This window comes from Rutilus rutilus (assembly GCF_951802725.1).
Source record: "Rutilus rutilus genome assembly, chromosome: 7".
In the NCBI taxonomy this organism is placed as follows: Eukaryota; Metazoa; Chordata; class Actinopteri; order Cypriniformes; family Leuciscidae; genus Rutilus; species Rutilus rutilus.
This window is the reverse complement of record NC_140221.1, coordinates 13,693,142-13,719,506: the sequence shown is the minus strand read 5'-3', so window position 1 is coordinate 13,719,506 and position 26,365 is coordinate 13,693,142. Positions and strand designations below refer to the sequence as shown.

General features: G+C 38.5%; 2 protein-coding genes across 4 annotated transcripts in view; both read right to left on the bottom strand.

Moving 5' to 3' along the window:
- Positions 1-26,365, bottom strand: part of abr (ABR activator of RhoGEF and GTPase) — a 331,053-nt gene that overhangs the window by 182,092 nt on the left and 122,596 nt on the right. The gene's annotated exons all lie outside the window — the stretch shown is intronic.
- On the bottom strand, positions 2,386-4,484 carry LOC311293005 (baculoviral IAP repeat-containing protein 2-like). Its single transcript, XM_084412882.1, has one exon. It carries the CDS (start codon positions 4,371-4,373, stop codon positions 3,129-3,131), a length of 1,245 nt encoding a protein of 414 aa, XP_084269008.1. The 5' UTR covers positions 4,374-4,484; the 3' UTR covers positions 2,386-3,128.

Genomic DNA, 26,365 nt, shown 5'->3' with positions numbered 1-26,365 from the left:
CATACACACATATAGCCCATCACCCCCGGCTCGGAGAGCAAAAGTTTAACACGAGGCGTGAACTCCGAATGACTCTGCACGCCAAACGCACACACACAAAACACAAAGAGACCATACTATATCCTGACCACGTGTGGTTACAAATACCCTATAAACTATATAAATTGTATTTCTGGTTGTGTTTCAGGATCTCAATACCCAAATTACTATATCTATAAGCTGTATTGTTTTATAATCAATGTGATATGCATGTAAATCCCGAGAAATCATGTATCCTTGTGTTATTAGATCACAGAATCACCATTCGCGGTATCATTTTGTGCCAAACAACCCAACGGTGTTGAATCCTTAACCCAAAATGCCGGAGGATGCATTCTTTCATTAATGTCAGGTTATAAATGTTTACAAATAAGTTTATTGCTTCAGTACAAGTCGGAAGAGGCGTGTACTTTTACAAAACGAAAGGAGGCGGCCGCAACACGCCCTTCCAGGTGATTGGCTCCGAAACAGGAGGAAGGCGTGGCTGTGGTCCCTTCAAAAACACGCGCCAGCTCTCTAAAACTTTGCAGTTCGCCAGAGAGACCCGCCTCCTTCCTTCTTCCAAGAAGCTTTCGTTTTCTTTTTATTTCGTTTTACTCTAAGTCTTCCTTTTCTTGATATTTTATTTCAGTTTGATAATTCTCATACAAACCAACGAAACCAACTTAAGGCTAAATTATCTTTGGCTAAGTTTAACGAACTCTCTGAGTTACCATCGCAACAAAACCTCGCCTTTGACGACGCGGCTGACCACGCGTTCCAGGTTCCTTTGTTACACGAGACGCACACAAGAGGGCCTCACTGAGCAAGTACTGTATATCCTTAAATTCGCAAATCCAAAAGAAATGCTGTTTTAAGTTGTCTAGAAATTGCTATAGCTTTTGGGTTCTCGTTGAGAAGTAACGTTTTAAACTGTTTTGCCTTTCTTCCTTGTTCTGACTCTCTCACACACAATCTCACACTTTTCTTAAACTTGCACGCACACTTTTCTCAAAACTTACACTCACACACACACCCACACACACACACGTGCTCCTGAACACACACGCACGCGTTCCTAGACAAACACACACACACGTGCTCCCAAACTCCCACCTACTCTTACACGCTGCCACTTACACACACCCAAAACTCTCTCTCTTCCTCTCTCTCATTTTCTCTTTCCTCTCATAACCTTGTTCTTATTTTATTCTGTTTGTTTTGTTTTATTTTATTTCCTATTACGATCGTGTTATATTGTTTATTTGTTATGCATATTTACTCCTGCGTGATTGAAATAGTACATGTAATCTTTAGTGGTTTGATTAAAACTTTATAATCTTATGAAATTGAATCTGTCTCATATTGTTCCATTGCTGAAATCCCTGAAAGTGTGATAACCTCCAAGCTCTGCTTTGATTTTACTGGTAAAATATCTAAGTTGTCTAGAAACCCTAAAGTATCGTTCTTTGTGGCCACAAGAAGGATATTTTTGGTCGGTGTTATAGACTGATAGGTTTCTGTTCAGAAATTGTACATATTGTCTGCCGGACAGATAATTTGCAGGATAAATGAACAATAACCTTTACCTAAATTTCCCCTAATTGAACATATAAATTCTACCTACTTATCCCCTATTTAGAATAAATTAATTTGTGTATAGGGCACATTAATATTCATATCTTATGAATATTAATTCTCATTGAGCTAATAAATCCCCTTAACTGACTCAGTGTTGTTACATGAAAGTCTAAATTAGCAAGGAGACATTTAATTGTTTATTAATAAGCAGGTGTTTTCTGTGTCGCTGCAAAGATGAAGTTGACGACTCGCCATGAACGCCAGAGAGAAATGCACATTTCATATGGATTACATAATCAGAGAGTAGCCTATTTATTTTGGTTTGAATATTTTCGTTTAAAAGTAGACATTTCAAGCTTTCTGTAATATATAGCCTATATTTCTCAAATCTGTGAGGCACAAGCTGAGTTTCGGCACCCTCCAGTTCACATGCAATGCAAGTGATAGTGCCGGCGCCTTATTACATTGTCTGCTATATATTTGTTTCTTATTTATTAAATACGGGCAATTGATTGATAAAACATTGATCAAAATTAAGATACAATTTATACAAAATGAAAATCTTTTAAAAAGAGTTTTCTATAAAACAAAACTTAATGAAGTCGTCAAAATCATGTTTTACCAAAAACAGCGCTGTTGCTAGGAGGGCGCCAGCGCCTCTGCCTCTCAGCGCCTTTGCCTCACGAGTGGATGATAGCCCTGAAGACGCCTAGCAATGATATACCTTTAGTGGTATATACCTTTAGTTAAGTTATACCTTAAGCGTCTTTGTAGCGCGCTAAGAGACAATTTATCGGGAAACGCAGCCCATATGATGCGTAATGGAGATTCCAAAGCGGTCAGAACCATGGAGAGCGATCGCGGATAGGTCCGTCCTATGCACCGAAACTTTTAACAATGCAACAAAATATTTAAAGGACATCAAGCTATTAAAATCTATATTATGTATACGCACAGACAAAATAACAGTAGGCTATATTAGTCAATATTTTTTTATTAGGTTAAGCAGTGATTGGATAACGTTTTTTATTTTTTTTACGTTTTTAATTTAAGGCCCCCCCACAATTGGTCTGGCCCATCCAAAACTGGAATCCTGGCACCGTGCCTGGTTGGTTGTGCCAGTTTTGTGGCTATCTAATGTGTAAATAGCATCGCAAGAAGTACACATGACAAAGCCAGCACTTTGGTTATCATCTTTCATTATTTCGGCAAATGTCTCCCACACTTCCTCTTTCTATTTGTGTATTTGCAGAGCTTCCACTCCCCAGTCTTCACCTTTTCTCTTGCCGCCTCCCATCTCTACCTGCAGACTGAGCTTGTGCGTCATCGTACTTCTTGCCAGTTATTCAGCCAATAAAGTGTAGGCCTATGTATTTCATAGAAAATTGTGTCTAGTACTATATAAATTACAAAGGTTTAATTGGCATCTTTATTTCAAACGACCCGACCGACCGCGACCCGAATATCATTAAAAATATTTTTGGATGACTCGTAACCGCGGGTAACCGCAGGTGACCGCAGGCACCTGCTCATTTTGGATCAACCCGCGCATCACTGATAGGCAAGTCTGAAAGATCTTGACTCGGTGATGCAGCTTCATTTGTCTGGGCCATCAGTTCTCTCAGCAGGCAGACATCATTCTTCTTAATCCAGTTGCGGAAGACCTCTGCTGCTGCATTTCCTTTCGACAGGACTAACTCAATGAGCTGCCCTGTCTGCTGCTTGACTGTAGTGCAGTTACGAATAATGCCATACTCTTTCTGTGAGATGACGTTCTCCTCTAGAAGATGGTCCATTAAGCTCTGCACACTTTTTAGGTGCTGTGACATGGCAAGATGATGTTTCTTAAGAAAAGTAAGAAACTTACTTTCTCGCTCCTCCTCTCTCTTCTCATCTTCTGCACTTAGTAAATCAGACACCAACTCTTGAACGGTTTCGTAATTTTCTCCACTTGCGAGGATTTTGCTTTGAACGGTTTGCTTCACCACAGGATTGTTCATCATCACTGCATCTTCTGAACGGTCGTCTCCAGGACCCAGGTGTACAACAGGTGGATCAACAAATTCTCTTGAGTTGCTGTCTCCATTAGTCAATAGCTGTTCAAATAGTCTTGGAAATCTTGCTTGAATCTGATGAACAAACTCTTGGCCCTTTTCTTGCAACAGGTATTCACATCTTGGAAACCACTTGGCATGTTCTACCCATGGATCATCACCAGACTCCCAACATCTGAGTCCACCATCACAACAAAAGCACTTCACGTCATCATTACGACCAACATAGTAAAAACCAGCCTTAGCCAATTGGTCTGGTCGAACAGTTATTCTTGAGGGCCAGTTGACAAATGTGAGCAACCTTTCTTCACACTGTTTCATTGCCGAGTTAGATACATTGGAAAGGCCGCCACCAGATAAAGGTACATTATCTGCACGGTCACCTCGAACGAAGTGGCAGTTGGGGTAATGCCTCTGGTGCTCTGATACTGCCCGATCTCCCGGTTCCCAGTTGCTAAGCTGGCCTCCACAACTGAAGCAAGCCACTCTGTCGCCCTGACCAAGGTAGTAGAAACCACTTTTGGCAAGCTCAGCTGGAGTTACTGTAGCAAGAGTCCAATTCTGAAAGGTGTCAAGGCGTTCCTGTTCCCGACGCATGCCAGGATTGTGACAAGTCGGAGGTCGCTGGTGAGACATATCCTCAACTCCACGGGAGGAAATGGGACTGGAGAGGGCCAGGTTGCTGAATGCCGTGTTTAAGTAACCCACCTGCTCCTCCATTTGGCCTGAAATGGATGCCGTGGTGGTCGATGTTACGGCTGTCGCAGGGGCGGAAAGCTGTAGGATGGCTACGTTGCGAAGCGGGGGAAAAGGCAGAGTGAGAGGACGACAGGAGGTTTGCGGTGGCGGGTAAAAATGTGACCACAGGGCGTGTCCACTCAAGCCCTTCTCTCTCTGCTGGACATCCCATGACTAGTGTCTAGTCGTCCATGACAGAACACATAATCTTATTAAACTTATTAAATACCCTCTATGATGCAGGAACCGATGCTAAGAACAAAATCAAATTTTGTTCAACACCACAAAATGTTATTTTTTTCTGTTCTGTACACAGCGGGCAAATTAGTTGTATTATTTGAAAAATCACCACACAATTTCAGATATTCACATCTTGGAAATGGTTGCCAGCTCGGGAATACAGTAATTCAAATGCAGAAAACAAATATTTAAATATTTAAATATTTAATCTTTTAAATCATGTAGTATTTTTTATTATTCTAAATATTATTCTAAAAATTATTATTATTATTTATACTATTATAATACTATTTTTATGAGCTCAGACATTTTTTTCATTCAGAAATGTTTATTTCAACATTATGCTTTCGAGTATACATTGAAGTAGTGAAGAAAATGATAGATCAGCATTACGTACATAAAGTAAAACAATAACGACATTTACAGATGGTCTAACCAGAATAGAAATGGAATAGAATCTCTGCAGGCTATCATGTCTTGCTCTAGGATGTAGTTGACCAGACTTTCAACTATTTCACCAACATCAGTGTTTGCATTTTTTGACACCAGTGACACACAGAGATCCGTTACGAATGTACAAATAGCGAGTATTTCGTCAATTCCAAATTTGTCACTACATGCACTCAACACATCCAGAACCTTTCTGAGGATTACGCCGTTCGGCTCTTTGCCGTTAAAAAACATGGGTGTTACATCAGTCCATGACTTTATCAAGCCTCTTACTACATCCATTTCATTTTGGAGATTTGTCACACGTTTGGTATCCTGCGCACAATCGTTGTTCATATCACACGCAGCATCGATGATCCTGTGCATCAAGTCAACCATTTGGCCTCTAAAATGATCTTTAAACATAGAGTCTAGAGTATCTCTTAAACGACACTCTTTGCCCGTGGCGCACTCACACGCCGGATGCTACTTGTGCCCCGCATCGCCAGAACTCAACGGGGAGTCGCTCTCCATCAGGTTTTGCGTCGCCATTTTTCAGCTTTTCGAATACTATTCGATGATGAAAGATGCTTTTCGAAGAGTCCCTTATTCGATGATGAAAGATGCTTTTCGTTCCTGGAATGTTCCTGGAATCTCCTGAGTGAGTCCTTGCTGCACAGTCGTCCAGGGTTTGTGTTTTGGGGTCAGGAGCGTAGTTTGCGTCAGGTTCAGGCAAATGTTGAAGCGGGGTTTGACAGTCCTTCAACTTTTGATCAATGAGATGATGCAGTAGCACAGCAGTCCGCGGCTAGTAGAGCTAGAGTAGAGCTTAGAGCGTGCGATGTCCTGAAATATTTATCAGGACGGTGATTGGGGTCCGCCCCCTCGCCCACCCTGTTGCGTAGGATGTACGGGTGTCGTCATCAGGAAAGCCTATGTAAATTATAGTCCCGATGCAACAGAAGTAGCGTCATGGAGAAGTTATGCATATACCACCAGAGAGAAGTTTATTATTTTTACTCAATCCAGTTACAAAATCTGATTAAACATATGCATGGGTGAATTGTTTGCCATAAGTTCCGTAACACACATTTAGAAAGTAGTTAGGATCTATTTCATTTTGCGCATGCTTTAAGTTAATTTTACCAACTATGATGTTAAAGTTCATAGACCTTTAGCGCATTGAGTTAAAATTAAAACGTGATATCAATATCGCATTAAACACATCATTACCGTGTTTAATAACTTCAATAGTTATCAAGCACCAGCTGATTTAAGTTTTTCTTCAAACAAAAGTAATTTTCTGATAAATCATCGTACACCTACATGTGTTTTGTTGTATGCACAGATTTTGAGGGTCGCTTATAGAAAGATGCGTCCTTGTCTTTGTTTCGCGGTATTTTTAAAAACATAGCTAGATCTACATAGATGTTTTACACGATAAGATATTTCAGAGAACCTTGTGCGGCATTCTATATCCGCATAAAGGGTTAAAATATAAAATATACATTTTAGCGCTATTTAAAAACTAGGACGGTATAATAATATAATGTAAATGTCGCACATGAATCAAACCAATTCATGTGAATACTGTCATATATGAACAAAGAGAAGACATAGAGTTCACTAACATTACAACTAACTGTAGGAAACAGATATCCGGGGGAAAGTGTAAAGAAAACGCCATACAAAACATTACAATCACACCCGGCAATACGATAAGTGTTACGCTAGTGATGTTAAACAATTTCAAAACAGGTTGTTTCAGAAGAAATGCAAACAAAATCAAAGATGCCTAAAAACAAAGGTGTCCAAAATGTTACGTGCTAATATTTGGTCTTGTTTCAGAGTCGGTATGCTCCGGTGAAAACTTTGATGAGGCCGAGAACAATAGCGCTGTTAAACATGTGGTTCAATAACAATGTTCAATATAAACAAGAATCCAACTCCAATGCGACTGAGCTTGTTTCACATATAACTTTTGATTGTTAGATATAATAGTTAGATGATTTATCTAACCATTGAAATGTACGATATGTTAAAACATTTCGGCATTTATTATGCTGAATAAAAAGAAGATCATAAAAAGAAAAACAATTATTAAGACGTAAAACACAACGTCTGTTTTCTGGATCGAGCCTAAAAGACAGATGCCTAAAACTCAAAGTATTGGTGTGGACAGAATAAAAAATGAATCAACCCTCCTTTCACGTAAAAATACCACATATCAACTGTAATTCATTAGCTTAACTGTTGTTCAGCAACACACACACACACACACAAAAACACACAAACAAAATAACTGTGTAATAATAACAAAATAAGTGTAATAGTTAGACGAGTTTGAAGTGTAATATGTAACAGAAAAAACAGCAATACTCATCTTTCACATCGATGTTTCGTAGACATAGCAGAAAGATGCTCTAAAAGTGTCTTAAACACTCTCATACTAGAAGGACCGTCATTTAATTCTCTGTATGCAATATTTGTTCATGTTTTTCATAAAATACTATATGAACATGTTTGACCACGCTCGGAGACTATATACTTTTTGCAAACTGTACAAAAACAAGATGTAAACAGCGTAATTGACAAAGTCAAAACTGATCACTATAGTGGCTTTTCTGTATTTGTTTTAAATGGCTCATGATGATGCATTTACTTTTAACCCAGTTGACCTCTAGAATTTACTTTTGTGCAATTTTATCAGCAGGTTTTACCAAAGTGTGGAACTTTGTTTAACAGCCTCAAGCTTTGGTGAATATGGCTCTCTCGGTGCAATAGTCGGATGTGATTCTGTTGTAATAGTTTATGTGTAAAACAGCATGCACTTTGTGTGATTCGTAGATAGAGGGAAAGTTGCACTAAATGAAGTATCAATTTAGTCAAACAGAAAGACTATCACTTAAATTCTTAATGGTCATTTATTTCAATAAACACTGAATGTTGACAGCTCTCAAAGAAACGTCTTCTCCTAAAACACATACAGTCCTACATACAAAATGTGAAACAGTGTCGTCTGCTATCTGGACAAGATGACTAAATCTAGTGGAGTAATAAAACCATCATTTGGAAACTTTTTATTATAAACGTCTCTTTTCAACCCTCTTTTCTTAGTGATTTGGTCTTTTGAATCTTAAAGATAAAGAATAAGATTATGTTTGAAAGTTAGTCCATAGGATGTGGAACTTTGCATCACTATGGTGTGTAAAAATACAGCCAAAGATTTAAGCACAACTATTTACACACATACTAAGTAGGAGAATATCTAGCCTAACTGTATATTGTAGATTGTGAACATTCCATTATCTGTTTATTTGGGATCAGAGAACATCCTTAGCTCAAACATCTCTTTAATTTTGTGCTGGATGTTAGTTAAAAGATAAAGGTATTAGTTAATAACAAACAAACAAAAACTTTAAATCAACATGAAGCCATAATATTAATAAATAAAATATGGTATAATTACAGTTTTGAGTAAATGACTTCCATAATATTTTATTTTAGTAAAGGTATGCCTGGATCACCCAACACAAAGTTGTCCGTTGTGAGTGAGACCTCGCAAAGATTACACCAATATTAGATTTCTCGAACATTGAACTATGCCTGAAACTCAGTAATCAACATGCATTTATGTAGGACTGTCAAAATCATCTGTTATCATGGTTTAGTTGTATTTTAAAGCACTGTTTTTTCTTAAAAATGTTGTGTCAGACGTATTGGGTAGCATGATTATCTTGTTTAATCGTGTATTAAGTCCATATTTATCAGGTTGATATTTGTAGAAATAAGCAAAATACATTTATAAAACATAAATAACCTTGTGTCAGAACACAACAGGTATGAAGATATGTTTGGTTTTTTACTTTTTATTCTAACTTTAAAGCTAGATTATCCCTTGAAAAGTGTAATACAGTATTTGATTTTTACATATGCAGTGTTTCCGCCAACTGACCTAAACCGTTGACCCCTGAAGTTATGACTTCTGAAGGTCTCTCATGTGTAGATTCACTTGGTTGAAAAATGGTATTTTGTCATTTAAACATCTGAAAAAATAGACTGTGCTTAATATCTGCTAACTCTTTATTGTGATGCTCCCCAACAGATATTCTACTGACTATAAGTAACTCAACTATATCTCAACTTATTCTAACCCTAACCCTACCAGTCCACTAATCAGTCCCTCCAGGATTTCGCGATGTTGCGATCGCAACTATTAACGCAACTTCAACAAATCCCCGTGAATTCAGTGCGACTTGCAATTTTGACCAATCACCGCAACTTTTCTGCAACTTTGACCAATCATCGCGGTCTCCAGCAAAGCGCCGTCCACTTTCCTCACGCAGCGACTCACTCTCCTCACACAACGAGAGACCCACTTTCCTCACACAGCGAGCGACTCACTCATGTAAGCTACATGACCTAATATTATAATACAATCTCTAACGTTACCCTTATAAAATCCTGTGGTGGTGCAATAACTAACTACTTCAGTAAAGTGTTCAATTTTTGTGTTGTAAAAGTCATGAAAAGTTCTGAACCATAATCTTAAATTGATTCTCATTGCATTTTTTTTTTTTACATTTATAAAGCAATTTCCCCCTAACTGTCATCTTTCATGTCACATTCTATACATTAAGTCACTATGGCTTTTACCAATCAAATTGACTAGTATCAAAAAAACAGAGAAAACAGAATCTGCATCAGAGGTGGCATTTATAAAAATGTAAATATGCAAAACAAGAATAAAACACATTGTTTGGCAGTCGAGATTGTGTGTTTTTTTTTTTTTTTTTTTTTGCAGTTGCCATTCATTGTTTACATACACACCTTACTGTCTAACTGAATTCATTCCGATCGGTGAATCTGAATGTAGTGTTTACATGAACGCTAAAAAAGTGATGGTTGATGTGCGTTTTAACATTGCTAAGAAAATTCCCGCTCCTCCGTGAGAGATACGAGACCGGTGCGTCTCACAGGTGTCGGTCATCAGTAATCACGCCACCGCCTCACGTCGTTCTCCCGCGGCCTTCAGTCTCGTCCTGCTCGCCACAGTAAACATGATGAATGAATGGCGACTGTAGAAAGCAAAAGCCAAATCCCGGACATTTTTGGCGATTTCGAAATCCCGGGCAGTCACGGAGACTCACTAGTAGATAGCCTTGTTGTTTAACTGCGCTCTCTTACCGGTAGGGCGTGGCTTGGGAGTGGCCTCGTAGTGCAGCGAAGCAAGTTCATTCTGGGAGTTGTTGTCTTTCATCCACATGAGCCACAAATACATTTTCTGGCTTTTCTCATTCTAGAAGTCTCCATATTCAAAAATAATTTCACATTTCTACTACATAAATGACCCATTTTAAATACACATTCATCTTTACAGAGGTGAAGTATCCCTTAAAGTAAAAATCTATCTACTTTTGCCATTTTAACCTATAAAAACAAATGCAGAAGAACATCGCAACTTTCATCGCAACTTTTTAGAAAAGTGGCCGCAACATCAGGCATTTTAGGCCGCAACAATCACAAAAAAGGCCCGCAAAATCCTGGAGGGACTGACTAATACTCTACTAACACTAATGAGAGTTTACTTTACACACTCTGACTCTCACAAGCGAGTTAGTGGACATGCAGGTGCAACACTACTATAGTCAACAGCACGTTCAAAAGGACCATCAAAATAGTGTTACCAAATTATGACTTAAAAACGTTTTAAGTATTACATTAAAAAGGCGTAACTGACAAAAATTTTAATTCTGAATTAAGTAATAATTATGGCAAAAAGTCGAAATTATGACTTAAAAAGTTGAAATTAAAATTATGACTATGCGTCATAATTATGAGATGAAAAGTTTAAATGATGACATACTAAATTGAAATTATGAGAGATAAAGTAAATATTCCATAGTGAAATTTTCTGAATTCAATATAATTGTATTTGTGAAATTGATTCAGTACTGAAACAGCATTTATGAGTTTTTACATATCTTCTGCTTGTTTCTGCAGTTCGTGTAGGCCTCTAATGCCTGGCTCACACTACAGGAGTTTTAAAATCCTAACCGATTTTGAAATCTGGTTGCAGCACACACTTAAGGAGAATCTTTGCAGATTTTCTTCCCTCAAATCTTAAACATGCTCACACTACAAGGTTTGAAAATCGCGGTGCACCACACACTACAAAATGTTATTAAGATTATCGTGCCAGAGGAAGCGCCTCACGTGATCTCACGCAGCAGATCTGAAGTGGAAAAGCATGGAAACATATGGGATATGCATTGCCATGAGACACACACACACACACACACACGCACGCACGCACATACACACGCACAGAGACTTTGAACCTACCGGTACTTTGAGTTAAGAGCTTAGATCGGGCCCAAAACATCAAGCCCGACCCTACCCGAGCCCATGCACGTTGTGTCCGAGCCCGGCCCGACACAACACATTAACATAACTGTAATCATGAGCCCGAGCCCGATTTAAACCCGACAATTTTTTTAATACGTGGGCCGTTATAACCAGGGGCGGTGCCAGATATTTTTTTAACGCAGGTGCTGAGGGGGTGCTAGATATATAGCCTATATTACTAAAATTGGCCACTTAATATTTAATATTCAATTATTTTAATTGTCACAATTAAAGTATTAATTTTATTAAATTGACCAAGCACAACATTCAGCATTCAATCACATATTGATTAAAGATTTATTATTATCAGGCTAATAATGTTATTTCAACATAATATCTCGTTATTTCGACATAATATGTGTGCGTGCAACAAGCTAGATGTGCATTTGTAAATCCGGTGACACGTGCATTGATTTTATTAATAAACTAGAGTTTTCTGTCGGCTGCAAAGATGAAGTTGACGATCGCCATCTCCGTAGTGAACGCGCCTATAGAGAGAAATGCACATGGATTACATAATCAGAGAGTAGCCTATTTCTTTTCGTTTTGAATTGTTTAGTTTAAAGACATTTCAAGATTCGATGTATAGGGTGGGCCATTTATATGGATACACCGTAATAACATGGGAATGGTTGGTGATATTAAAGTCCTGTTTGTGGCACATTAGTATATGTGAGGGGGCAAACTCCTCAAGATGGGTGGTGACCATCACATATACTAATGTGCCACAAACAGGAATTTAATATCACCAACCATTCCCATGTTATTACGGTGTATCCATATAAATGGCCCACCCTGTATTTCTCATGTCTGTGAGGCATACACTGAGTTTCGGTTAATTTATGATGAGATGGCTCCAGTTCACGAGCAATGCAAGTGACAGCGCAGGCGCCTCCATGTCATGTCGCATGATTATTGTCTGCTATATTTGCTTCTTAATTATTAAATCCAGGCAATTGGTTGATAAAAAAAATTATATAAATTAAGAAACAATTTATACAAAACGAAATTCACTTTAAAGAAAGGTTTTCTACAAAACAAAACTTAATGAAGTGGTCAAAATCATGTCTGACCCACTCTATGTCTCCCGATACATTGCACATCATATCTTACTCGTGCTGTTCACTTTTCATAATCAACATAGCCTAAATGGAAAAAAATAACATTATAATATTTTAACAAATAGCACAAAAAAAAACACAAGCATTTTCGTTTTTCAAAACGTGTGCCTTCATATCAAGTCATATTGGTGAAAAGGTAGCCCTGACCAAGGAAAGCGAAATCTTTCAAAAATCATCCTTTTAAGGATATGTCTCATGAATGGCGTCAGCGCTGGTCAATACAATAAATCAATGCCGGCGTTGATCATGGAGTGACGCATCAGCTTCAGCGTTGTCCTGCTCAGCTGAGTCTTGTAAAGTGAAGCTCAAAGTTTAGATTAAATATTAAAATAATTAACAGCTTGTTTCATTACATCTAGCACCTATCTGTGAATGCATCCGCATTTTTACATTTCCGTTGAATGTTTAATGACTGTCTAATGCGCAGAGACTTTCAATGTCAATACTGGTGAATTATCGCAGAAAGCCTCTCGTAAAGTGAGATTCAAGGAATTAACTGTTATATAACAATTGTCTAACAAGCTCATTGTCAGGTTTATGTTGTGTTTATTTTATTATGTGGACCCCCGACCCTTATTTTGACGTGTTGTGTCTTCATTTTACTCCACTTCGTTTTAACGCGCTTTTTAGTTTCGGTTTCATTACTGAACATGTACTCGTCTTTGTGCCTGCTGACCACAGCGTAACACTTATTTATTTAGCAATAAATAAATGGAGATAAAAACGCATATCGAGTTGAGTCACTCAAAATTATCTCAAGGGAAATTCCTTCAGCACGACAGCCCTACTTGTTTCCTGGCTATTTTGACAGCACTGACGTAATCACAGACTTGCTCATCCTGATTTAAAATCTTAAATATCAAACATGTTTGATATGATCGGGGCGAGCCCGATTTGTGTGAGAGCAGATCGGGAGGTGCAAGATTCGATCTGTGAACGCCTCACATTACCAGATAATCTGCGCCGAACATCGGAGCCGATCAAGGTCCTCGACAAGATTTTTTTCTCCGATTCTCGGGAGGGGGAAATCGGGCATAAATCGGTCTAAAACTCCTGTAGTGTTAGCCAGGCATAAGACTATGAATAACTAAAAATGATTATTGATGAACTTGAATAACTTGAATTTTGTTGGCTATATATATATATATATATATATATATATATATATATATATATATATATATATATATAATTGGCAGCCTGGGTGAAAACCAGGAATCCTAACCGCTAGACCATATGGGAGGCGTTGATACTGCAAATTTGAAAAGGCTGCACTGCACGGGACAATATAATGCTGGATCAATGCAGGAGAAGGAATCCTCGTGGCCAAAATGCAAAAAATTTATTTATTGGGATGTAAATAAATATCGGGATAGCTTTTCCCAGGTGGAAAGAGCTTATGAAGGAGAAAGACTTTGAAAGGGATGCTGAAGTTGCCTGCTTTCTTCTCGACAGGTAAGTCAAAGTTACGGTCTAAATTACAAGCTTTTTTTCATTGCTTGGTTGTGTAAATCATTACATAGGCAGCATAACAGTAGAACATGTACAATTAAACTCGATGAAGTGCTATTGGAAGACATGTTGTCATAGCTTCTTGGCACATAACGGCTACCACAGTTGCAACACACATTTGAAAAGCGAGCTTTAGGAGGTATTAAATAAAAATAAAATGAATAATAATAATATTTCGAATAATTTAAAAAACTACATGATTTAAAAGATTAAATATTTCAGATCATACTCAACAATTAGCCTACTTAATGTCGAAGCACATTGGTTTAATAAAAACTTGAGTTTTTAGCATTGAAATGATCAAACAAATTCACATCTGTATTAAACAGTTGGACAAAATTCAAATCTAAAAATTTAAATAAAAAGTAACTTCTTTAAAGCAAACAGAAATCGCTTGAGAAGTGTAAAACAATAAAACCATAACCTCTAATTTGATATTAAATGCTGAACCGAAAAACATCATAAAGGAATAAAGTAACTATAATATCGGGAATCATCAGATGCTGAAGACGGAAGTTAATGTAAATATTTTTTTTGAAGTGCTTTTTACGAACGCCCGCTCGACACGTGACGTCACATCTCCGCGCTGCTGTTTTGGCGTGCTTTATGGAAGATTGAATCGTTCGAGTCACACACACACACACACACACAAGTGCAGCGATGGAGCGCGTGAACACGAGCAGTGTGAGAGAATTCCTGAGATCTTGCAACGATCTGACTGAGAAGATTCGCTGTTTAATACAGAAGAAACTCATCAAGAAGTACTTGAGCAGATGATATTATGCGCTTACGATTTATGTGTGTGGATTAAAGAATAGACATTAGTAGAATAGACAAAATAGGCATTTAATGAAGATATATTTTATATCATTGTAGAATGTATTTCTGAGCACCAGACGCTCGCTCTCACTAGCATATGGACACACATTCCCATGCATGCCTTCGAAGGGCACTAAAGTTTTTAATCATTATCAACATATTTTTTGATAAAAATAACTATAAAAGAGTTCCAAATGACACTTATTTTTGAGCCCCACACTTTTAAGCGCTCCAAAGTTCTAACTAGAGCAGGGGGCAGAGTTAAAAAGGAACTTTGTTGTTCTTGTCTAGCCTTAATTTACTGAAGGCTATGGATGTTAGGTAAATATGTTTATTAAATTGATTCACAATATGTACACATTCATTATTAATCTTATGCCTAATATGATGAAAATGGCTGTTATTTGTTTCTTCTCCTCTCACATTAAATCACATGTATTATATAGGCCTATTTTAAGTTCAAAATGGTGAAATTAGAAAAAAGTTGATTAGTTTGCCTGATTATTTTTGTCGTTGTTTAACATTTCTCAAACAGCTGTCAAATATGAAATGTTTAGTTTAGCTACTTGCACCTTATCTCGCACTTTATGACCGTTATCAGCTGGAACTCGCTCTAGGCGGCTCCTGTGAACATACTATTGTCCTAACAGGTGTATGAATGCGTCTGCAGGTGTATCTAACCCTAACAACTAATGACAAACTTTATTTTTGCTATTGTACATACATTTTGTGTATGTACTGTTTACAATTGTTTGTCTTTGGTTAACACAGATGGAGAAGAACAACAGGGAGGTTGGAAGACACAGTAGAGGAACTACAGAATAAATATGGAGAGAAAACAGCATTAAAAAGGATCAAGTCCATAGTGAAAAAAAATCAGAAAAAAGAATATCAAACGTAGGAAAAGATTTATAATTTACTTTGTTAGTAGTCAACATGTTTCTCAATCTTCAATAAGCTTTACTATAATGTTTACATGGTTTTGGTTGTGTATTTAATTGTTAATTTTTTTTAAAAGATGGTGACGTTCAAACGCTGAGCGTTCAAACACATTCTGGAAACATGACAAATCAACAGCATAATAATAATAATAATAATAATTCTACATCATTCGGACAGCCATTAATTCAGATCCCTAATCAGCTTAACTTCACAATTGATCAGAAGAATGGTGGGACAATATTTGCTCCAATCATGGTAGAAACCACAATATATGGTGATGTTAACATCAGTGCGGTGAGTGTCTGATCATTTAAGAAACAGTTGCTTAGTTAAGAAATGATTTGTGTATGTTATATATTTATGTATGAGTATTTTTTGTTTTTCAGGTGTCTCACTCTACCTCGGTAAACGAACATGGTAAGATCTCTTGTTGTAGAACACTGTGCATCCATAAGTGTGATGCTCCTGTTAATAATATGACTATCCAACTTTGTCCTGATTTTTTGAAATTCTTCCGAATGTAAGGAATGAGATGAAATCAAGAATGCTGCGTGACGCTGAGAGGACTTTGGAGGGAAGTGCACCACAGTCGGTCTCTCTAAACAAGATCTACACTGAACTGTTTATCATCAATGATGAGACTGACCCCATCAATAGAGAACATGAGATCTGGCAGATCGAGACGACACATCAGCTCAGAGACTCATAAACTACAAGGAAATCCTTCAGCCACCCACAGATGAAAATATAATTGTGTGGTGATTTTCCAAATGATACAACTTAGTCTAAATAAGAGCAACGTAGAGTCCTCGGATTTCTTAAAAACAACAACAAAACATTGTGACAAACTTTGACAACATGTTGTATGGACAAAAATACTGTTTGAAATATTTTTGTATAAATAAGATCTAAGACGACTAAGTACAGTTTTTCAACCATCTAAAGTTTTTGAACAGACGCTGTTTAGTAAAAATAATACACAAGTCTTCTAAGAAGATAAATAGAAGATATGATTTTAATAAAACTTTTATTGACATATATAAATATCTAATTTAAACTTTTAAGGTTATGCTTTTAAATGAATTTAGTATAAAACTCTGGATGTACTCTGGAACGCGGACTAGATTTACTGTGATATTGGAAATGACCTCTCTGGAAATGTAAGGTGTTTTTATTTAGCTAAAACTTTGTTTACATTTTTTAAATACAGTTTAGTAACATATGTTATTATTCATTGGTTATATATTTTATTAATAATTTAATTTAAAATAGAGATTAGTTCATTTTTTAGAACCATGTGTGTGCGTGCGAGCAAAACAGCTTAGAAATGATATTAAATTATTTATTTATTTTATAGTTTTCTGTGATGGTCGTGTTTAGGTGTACGGGATAGAATATGCAGTTACGGTACAAAAATCATTATGGCTATAGAAAGCCATAAAAATTTAAACCCCGCATGGATAAAAAAAAATGTTGATTGAATCTTTTCATATAAATGAGATTTAAGACGACTAAGTACAGTTTTTCAACAATCTAAAGTTTTTGAACAGACATTGTTTAGTAAAAATAATACTTTAGGTCACAGTAATCTTCTAAAAGGTAAATAGAAGATGCGTATGTATTCAAACTTTAAAGATCATATTTAAACTTTTACGATTATGCTTTGAAATAAATTTAGTACGAACAAAACTTTGGCTCTGGAAAGGCGTTAGCAGACTAACATTACATACGCTGTGACATGATGCACATAGAGATTAGTTCATTTTTTAGAACCGTGTGTGTGCGCGCGTGCAATACAGCTTAGAAATGATATTAAATTATTTATTTATTTTATAGTTTTCTGTGATTGTCGTGTTTAGGTGTACATGATCGAATATGCGGTTACGGTACAAAAAATCATCATGGCTATGGAAAGCCATCAAAATTGAAACTCCACACGGACAAAAAATTATGTTTTTGAACAGACATCGTTTAATAACCGTTATACAAAATCATTACAGTAATCTTCTAAAAGGTAAATAGAAGATGCGTATGTATTCAAACTTTAAAGATTTTATTTAAACAGTCTTTTGTTTTTAAAAGATATCATTTAAACTTTTAAGATTATACTTCTTATAAATAAACTCAGCACCTGATATCCTGATCGCTGAATTTGTGTGATAACATGTAGGCCAATGTTTTTTCTTCAACTCTATAAACATTTAACTCATTGCATTTTTTTTTGTGAATCCATTGTATTTAAACTGGATAGTAGAGGGCTGCATTGGGATTGGGTCCCGCGGGACCCAACGCAAATCTCGCGGGAGCGGGCGGTTTGAACTTTGCTGCGGGCGGGAATGGGCGGCTAAAATAAACACTGCGGGATCAGGAGGTAGCCTAGCGACATGATGGAGATGTCAATAATGGCGCTTTTCCACTACACAGTACCAGCTTGCCTCGGCTCGGCTCGACTCGACTCGCCTCTGTTTGGTTTTCCACTGTGTAAAAGTTGTAACTGTATCTGCTTCCAGGTACTTTTTTCGTACCACCTCCGGCGAGGTTCTGAGCGAGCTGAGGCGATACTAAAATGTGACGTGAAAACACGGCAGACTGCTGATTGGTCAGAGAGAATCATCACGCATCATTGCACGCGCCAGACGGAGTATCCTGAATAAAAATCAGCAAAAACAAAACCATCCAAAAACAGCATACACTCGATTTACTTCATTGTCCTGTGTGTATGTGTCCAGAATACATGCCGGCCAGGGAAACGAAACAAACAACCCCATGAATCTCTTTAATAATAGCAATACAAATACGTGTTTTTTTTCCTGCGGGACGGGAGAAGACACAAAATCAATGCATCTCCATTATTGTGCGGGAATAAATTCTCAGAGTTTTGCGGGTGCGGGCGGGAGTGGACATACATATTGCGGGAGCGGGCGGGAGTGTAACACATACGGCGGGCGGGCGCGGGATGAAGAAAACAGTCCCGCGCAGGGCTCTACTGGATAGTTCTACATTTATTTAAACTTTTTGTGTGAGGTTTTAGTACGATATTTATTTTTATATTATAAACATTTCATTTATATTCTTTTAAAGAACAGAATGTTTTATGTATGATTTTTTATTCTTTTATCTAAAACTGAAAGAATTGGTTTCAGTAAGATGTTATTTTATATTATTGTATATTATATTATTTGTGTGAAATATACATTATTTTATAAAATCTCTGTTTCTCACTACATGCTCTGGAATGTGGAGGAGCAGACGGAGGGGGATGTCAGAATGCGGAGGGCGCGCGCACCACTCAGGCCGGGGCTGTGCTGGAGAGGCGCTTCAGTAAACACTCTGTGATCTTTTGTGACTCCATTTTATTTAAACTTTTTGAGTGAGGTTTTAGTAAGATCTTTATTTTATATTATTTATATTCTTTTAAAAGAACTGAATGGCTTTTCAACATTTGTGTGAGATAAACTTCCATAGTTTTTTCAACCTTAGTTAAATTAGCATGAGAACAGTATGTTTTTCAACTTTTATTTTTTTCAACAATTATTTTAAAGGATAGAATGTTTTTTTGCAGATGTCAGAGCTCAAATGCAAAGGGGTGGGAGGGGAATCCCGTGACACACACACACACACACAGACGCGCGTGCCCCTAGTCCTGCTTTGACACACACACACACACACACACACACACACAGAGAAGCATACTCCCTATGGTTTGAGACTCGTTGCAATTTTTTATTTCAACTTTTGGTGCAAGGTTTTAGTAATATCTTTATAAACATTTATATTCTTTTAAAAGAACTGAATGGTTTTTCAACATTTGTGTGTGAGATAAACTTCCACAGTTTATCCTTATCAGTTTCACATTACAGCCCGGATACGCTCAGGAATATGTAGGGAGGATAATCGTGTGATAGTCAACCAACTTCAAAACCTCAAACTAACAGTCCAAAAGGCTTCAAAACCTTCTGTCAATATCAAAAGGCATCAAACAATCAGACCTTCTTTCAGATACCATGACGCATTGTTTAATCACAGTGTCTTCAAACAGCTTCAAACAATTAACACTTTCTGTCAGATACCATGACATATTGTTATAACTAGGGATGGGCATGATTAATCGTCGATCGATAATTGATCGTTAAGAATTTCGTCGATCACGTTTATTTGTTATCGATTAAACTAATGCAGGTTGCGTTGCGTAGTGTGAGTCTTGAAGCAATGGAATTAATTTTAGCGCGGAGGTACCTGTGCATCCCGGCAACGTCAGTCCCCTCAGAGCGGGTGTTTTCGGCGGCTGGACTGGCTGTCACCAGGTTGCGGTCGCGTCTGATCCCAGATCATGTCAACATGCTTATCTTTCTCAACAGAAATCAGTAGACTGGTGCAGAAGTTCTATGGGAACTTCATGCGTTTTCTCAGATCATCTGATTTATCCAAACGATTCCATTTACACCTGGTCACATAAATGTGTTTTTGCAAAACGGACATAAATCCGATCTTGAATTCCTGCGCTATATTTAAATTGTTGCACGATACCGAAAGCAACTGATATGAGCTGCATTTTATTGATCATCAGCGAAAATTTCTAAATCAAAGACCGCAACAAGATATTGCGGCAACAGCCCTGGTAAGATCATTTCGGTTCTTTACTTTTAATGAAGATGATTGTGTGTTGATGAATGACTTTCACTTTGATTTGCGATAGTTTGCACGTTGGCTTGATGAATAGATGCTCATCTATGCGTGTTGAAGTAGCGTCGTCATATCTGGCTATAACATGACATATAGCCTATAACACGCTCTCACACGTTTATTTCTTAGCATTTTTGGGATAAGTCAAATTTACATATGTGGTTTCAACAACCAGATGCATTTACTCTTGTCCAGTTTCGTCTGGAATGCGTCTCAGATCTCCTCCTGAAGTGGTTTGAGCGATCGGATTTAAATCCGTCTCGAATGCGTTTCGGAGGGCATTTACATTTGGTCTTTTCATGATCGGATAGCTATCCGATCACAGAAAACGGATTAAGTGGCCATTGGTCTCTGTTTAAGAACGCCTGCTCGCAGCTGCAGGTTCCGCTGTTTTAGAGCACCGCAGGGCATATCTTCAAGTCTACCGAACGTCCAGTTTCACTGCCACAAGTTGATCTTCTTGTGATAAAGATCTCATCGAGGACAAACAAACTGTATTTTTGTATTTTCATTGCATTTTTAATTTATAAAAAGTTAAATAAATAATGAATTTCAATATAAAAATATTAATGATTAATCGATAGTTGATCGTTAATTCTCCCGACGATCGACTAAGAAAATTTAATCGAATGCCCATCCCTAGTTATAACACACTTTCTGTCATGTTCAAAAGGCATCAAACGGTTTCAAACTAACTGTCATAGCCATGACATATTATTATAACACTTTCTGTCAATATCAAAAGGCATCAAAACCCGAAACGAACTGTCGACCTGTCAATCAAAAGTCAAAACTAACTGTCAACCCCTTTGATCCCTTTGATCTGCTTTGATCTCCCTTTGTTCTCTGTTGATCTCTTTGATCCTATGCCAAAAGGGGCGGGTACCTGTCGCCGGAAGGGGCGGGGCACCTGTCAATCAATCATTTTTTGACAGGTGGCCCTGTATACTTACTACTCCTGCCCGGAGACAGACCTCGAGGGACATTTGAGGAATGTGCGTGAACTGGGTACTCCTCTGCAATGGTTCCCTTTTATCATCGGCGAGAGCGAAGAGGAAACCAGCATGCCAGCCACAGAGTCTGTTCCAGTGAGAGAAATTCCTGAGTCTGTTCCAGTGAGAGAAATTCCTGAGTTTTTTCCAGTAAGAGAAATCCCCAAATCTGTTTGAAAGAGTTCAATTCCAGAGCTAAGCCCAAAGAGTGCAGCACTGACCATAATGGCTCTGGCATTGTGTGTCTGGGCTACACACTCATCCGCTCCAGCCCCTGAGCCGAGTCCAATGATGGCTCCAGCCCCTAACCAGAGTCCAGTGATGGCTCCAGCACCTGACCAGAGCCAAGTGATGGCTCCAGCCCCTGACCCAGCTCCAGAGTTCGCTCCAGCCAAAAAGCCCGTTCCAGCCCAAGAGCCCACTCCAGTTTATAACCCCATAGCTCCTCCCAAGAAAATTTTGTGGGGTGCTATACGTCTCTGGCCATAGTGGCCAAGCCAAGCTACCGGGTCAAGGCAACAGAGGCCAATCCTGCAACTTCCAGCGCCTCCCTGGGCCCCTGAGCTGCCTGCACCTCCCTAGAGGCTTCCTGTTCTGTTAAGCCACCCTCTCGTCAGCCTCTAGGGTGCCCACCCTTCCACCCCTGTGGATGTTTTACGGCGCGAGGATGCAACTTCTGGGAGGGCTGGGTACTGTCACATTTTGAGCTTGTTTTTATTCATGTTTGTATTTCAGGTCTTGTGTTTTGCTGTCAGTGTGTTAATTAGTTCTTTATTTTATAATTCTATAATTAGTTTTTATAATTAGTCTTCCTCCGTCCCCTGAATAAACCCTGACAGGGTGATCAGCAAAAGGGGCTTGAATCACCCTGAAGGGGTTTATTCTGCAATAAAAACTGGCTGGATGTACATTATCTCGCTTATTACACGACTACTTGCCACATAACTAAATAATTATAGTAATATATATAGTATATAATATATATAATATATATAGTAATATAGTAATATAGTAATATATATAATATATAGTAATAGCCATCTGTATATTATTATATTCAGTACATATCTAGCTGTAAACTCTGTTCACAGTAATAATCTGTATATTATATTCATAGGACAATCTATCTGTAAATTTTTGTTTATAATAGTATTCAACTCTATATTTATTCAGTACATATCCATGTTCTGCACTTATGGAACCACTGTATATCCTGCACTTGCTGCTATTGCACTTCTGGTTAGACCTAAACTGCATTTCGTTGCCTTGTACCTGTACTTGTGTAATGACAATAAAGTTGAATCTAATCTAATCTAATCTAATTAGACATGAAAAATAGATCTGAGTCTAAATGTTTTATTAGCTCTTTAAACGCAAAGTTTCCAAGGAGAGAGCAGTTGCTAGCAAGCGGCAAGTTCAAACTAGACTGATATTTAAGGGATATGGTGCAGTCATACCACTTTTTACATGGTATTTCACCACATAAATAATTATGGGGATAAGACATATTAATTTAAAATGAAACTGTTTTAAATCAAAACTTTTGCTTTTGTTTAAAATCAAACCTGTTTGTTATCTTATAATCCATTACAGTGTACAAAACAATCGTAGCAAAATGGCAGCAGCTGCATTTGTATGAAACAAGAGAGAGTGAGTCCGCGATAGCGGATGTCAATTAAATAACTGTACACAAAATATTGATTTGAGTTAAGCTCACTAAACGCAAAACATCAACAAGGAAAAAAAATTCCTAGCAAGAGTAAAGCACGGACTTCAGTGACAGTTACCCGGATGAGCCTGTGTTATTCGTTTTTAACGGTTGTTATGGGGGGATAACATACCGCTGGATGGAGCGATTGACCAATCAGAATCATGTATGACACATAGCTGTATAATAACAGAATAATAACTACTGGAACAAATGTAGATATCGCTCATTGTTAGTTAATGGATTAACTAATGTTAATCTGAAGGGCCTCACTGTAAAGTGTTACCTATTGTTCTCTATAGTTCTTTTGCACTTTAATCAGTCTGAAACATTTGTTTACTTTATACAAGTTTGTGTATTTTTTTATTGTATTTAAATGTTCTTTTTGTTATATGAAAAACTTATTAAACCTGTTAGGAGGACAACACTTTTTGGTAACTTAATTCAATATCTTGATAATATAATATATACCCTGATAAAAGCTTCAGCAATTATCGTTACATGAAAATTTGATACTGTCACATGCCTATTTGCTACACTACCAGTTAAAGGTTTGGACACACTTGATTGGATTTATGTTCTCAAGTTCTTAACAACCTTCTGATATAAAGACTTAATTTGATGTTCACATCAGGATGAATATTCAAAATCTTGACATTTCTGTCATCAATTACTCTCCCTTGTGTCGCTCCAAACCTGTATGACTTTCATTCATCTTAGAAACACAAATTAAGATATTTCAAATTAAAACATGGGAGATTTCTGTCCCTCCATTGAAAGTGCATTACACCAAAACTGTGAAACATCAAAAACTTCATAAAGACATCATAAAATTAATCCATAGGGCTTTTCACACTGTGCTGCGGCTTCACCCTGGGTTACCGTTGTTCTAAACGCCGCTTTTAACTCTGAGTAAATGAACACACTTGTTTCATTCTTGTAATTTAGAAGCGGTTTGCACCACTTTTTACCTGGGGTTAGCTCCACTTTTGTAGTGCCAAACGTGTGCAGTGTGAAACAATACTGTGTTAGAATGTTATGACTATACTTGGCAACCAATAGCATGCCTCAGGTCATATTCAAGTGCTTTGGACGGTGACAGAAACAAGGCATGTTATATAAGCACTAGTTTCAGCGTTTCAGGGGAAAAATGTAAAATGGTGACAGAAAACACGACAATTAGAATTTAAAAGAGACATTCTTAATTACATTCTTTTCATTCTTACCTTTATATTCATAAAGTATACATTGATAAATAGCAGCATAAACAACATGCTCCACAAACAAGTTCACGGAAACGTACTCGGTTACTAATGAAACCTCGGTTCTCTCTAGAAGAGGGAACGAGTACTGCGTAATATCTTACGCTAGGGGAAAATCTCTTTTCCGCGAGATATTGAAGCCAAAAATTATCCTTAATTTTGAAATAATGTAAAACGCGTTGCGGCAGCATGCAGACATAGGCAAGACGGCTCGCACGCCTATTGGCTGCCCTGCGGCAACTGCAGCAGCCTATCGAGAGAGGCCCCTCGCCCGAAACAGGCGTGGCTTGGGGCTATAAATACAGCTCGACAGGTTAATAGAATCTGTTTTTTCATCGCCGAAGCGAACCAGAGCGTGTTGCAGGCACGGCAAAGATACGCAGTACTTGTTCCCTCTTCTAGAGAGAACCGAGGTTACGTTAGAAACCGAGTACATTCTCTTACGAGAGGTCTCTCGTACTGGGTAATATCTTACGCTAGGGGAACACAGTGTAAAACGCTGTGCGTGCTGAGATCCAACACCAAAATCCCAAGGGCAGGTGCCCGGGGCTCATATAGTGCATGATCACCAGGGACTCGCAGAGAGTCCGGGAAAGAGGGGCTAGAACAGCATCATTCCCGTAAAAGTAGCATCCAATAAGGAGCAATTATATCAATAGTGTTCCACACAGTCAGGGCGAAACTCTCGGCCTGGATTGATGAATATTATGGGTCTTACACACTGCCCATAGAGTTATTTAATCAATCAGCGAGCGGCGCTTAAGCAGTTTCAGTATTCTGAGCTGATAGCATCAGGGCAGACAATACTGATTTAGACCGAAAGCAGCTTAGCCTGCAAGGCGGGAACCTCTAGGTTATAAAACCTTATAAATGTAGACGGGGAGGCCCAGCCTGCCGCCATACAGATATCCTGCAAGGCAATCCCACTAGACCAAGCCCACGACGAGGCCATGCCTCTTCTGGAGTGCGCTCTGACACCTAACGGGCACTGCAGGCCCTTAGAAGTGTAAGCCACCGCTATAGCATCAACTATCCACCTGGATAGACTCTGTTTGGATACAGCTAGTCCCTTAGAACATCCGCTGAACGAAACAAAGAGCTGCTCCGTCTGTCTGAAGACAGTCGAGCGAGACACATAAGCCCTTAATGCCCTATCCGGGCAAAAGAAGCTTGCATCCTTTTCCTCAGAGACCGGCAGGGCCGACAGGGAAATCACCTATGCCCTAAACGGTGTGTTGTGGGATTTAGGAACATACCCGTGCCTTGGTTTGAGTATGACTTTTGAATCATTAGGCCCAAATTCCATACACGTCGCGCTCACTGAGAGCGCTTGCAAGTCCCCTATACGCTTTACTGAGGCGAGAGCCAGAAGAAACACTGTCTTGAAAGACAAGTGTTTGATATCTATTGATTGGATTGGCTCGAATGGGGCCCCTTTCATGGCTTCCAAAACCGTAGAAAGGTCCCACATGGGAACTGAGGGAGGTCTGGGAGGATTCAGCCTCTTAGCTCCTCTAAGGAAGCGAATGACCAGATCGTTCCTTCCAAGTGACTGGCCGAGCGTTGGTTTAGTGAACGCTGCTTGGCCGCCACGTAAACCTTGAGCGTGGATGGGGTTCTCCCCTTATCCAGTAGCTCTTGCAAGAAGGAGAGAACATACCATTTCGAGGAATAGAGCCGTCTAGTAGACGGGGCTCTAGCCTGCGTAATCGTGTTTAACACTCCCACCGGGAGGTTAGCGGGTACCCGTTGATGGCCCACGCATGTAAGGACCAAAGCTCTGGGCGAGGATGCCAGATCGAGCCCTTGGCCTGAGAGAGGAGGTCCCTCCTCACTGGTATCGGCCATGGGGCAGTGC

Excerpts from the sequence above, each read along its gene's own strand:
- LOC311293005 (XM_084412882.1), bottom strand. The coding sequence starts at position 4,373 with ATGGAGGAGCAGGTGGGTTACTTAAACACGGCATTCAGCAACCTGGCC.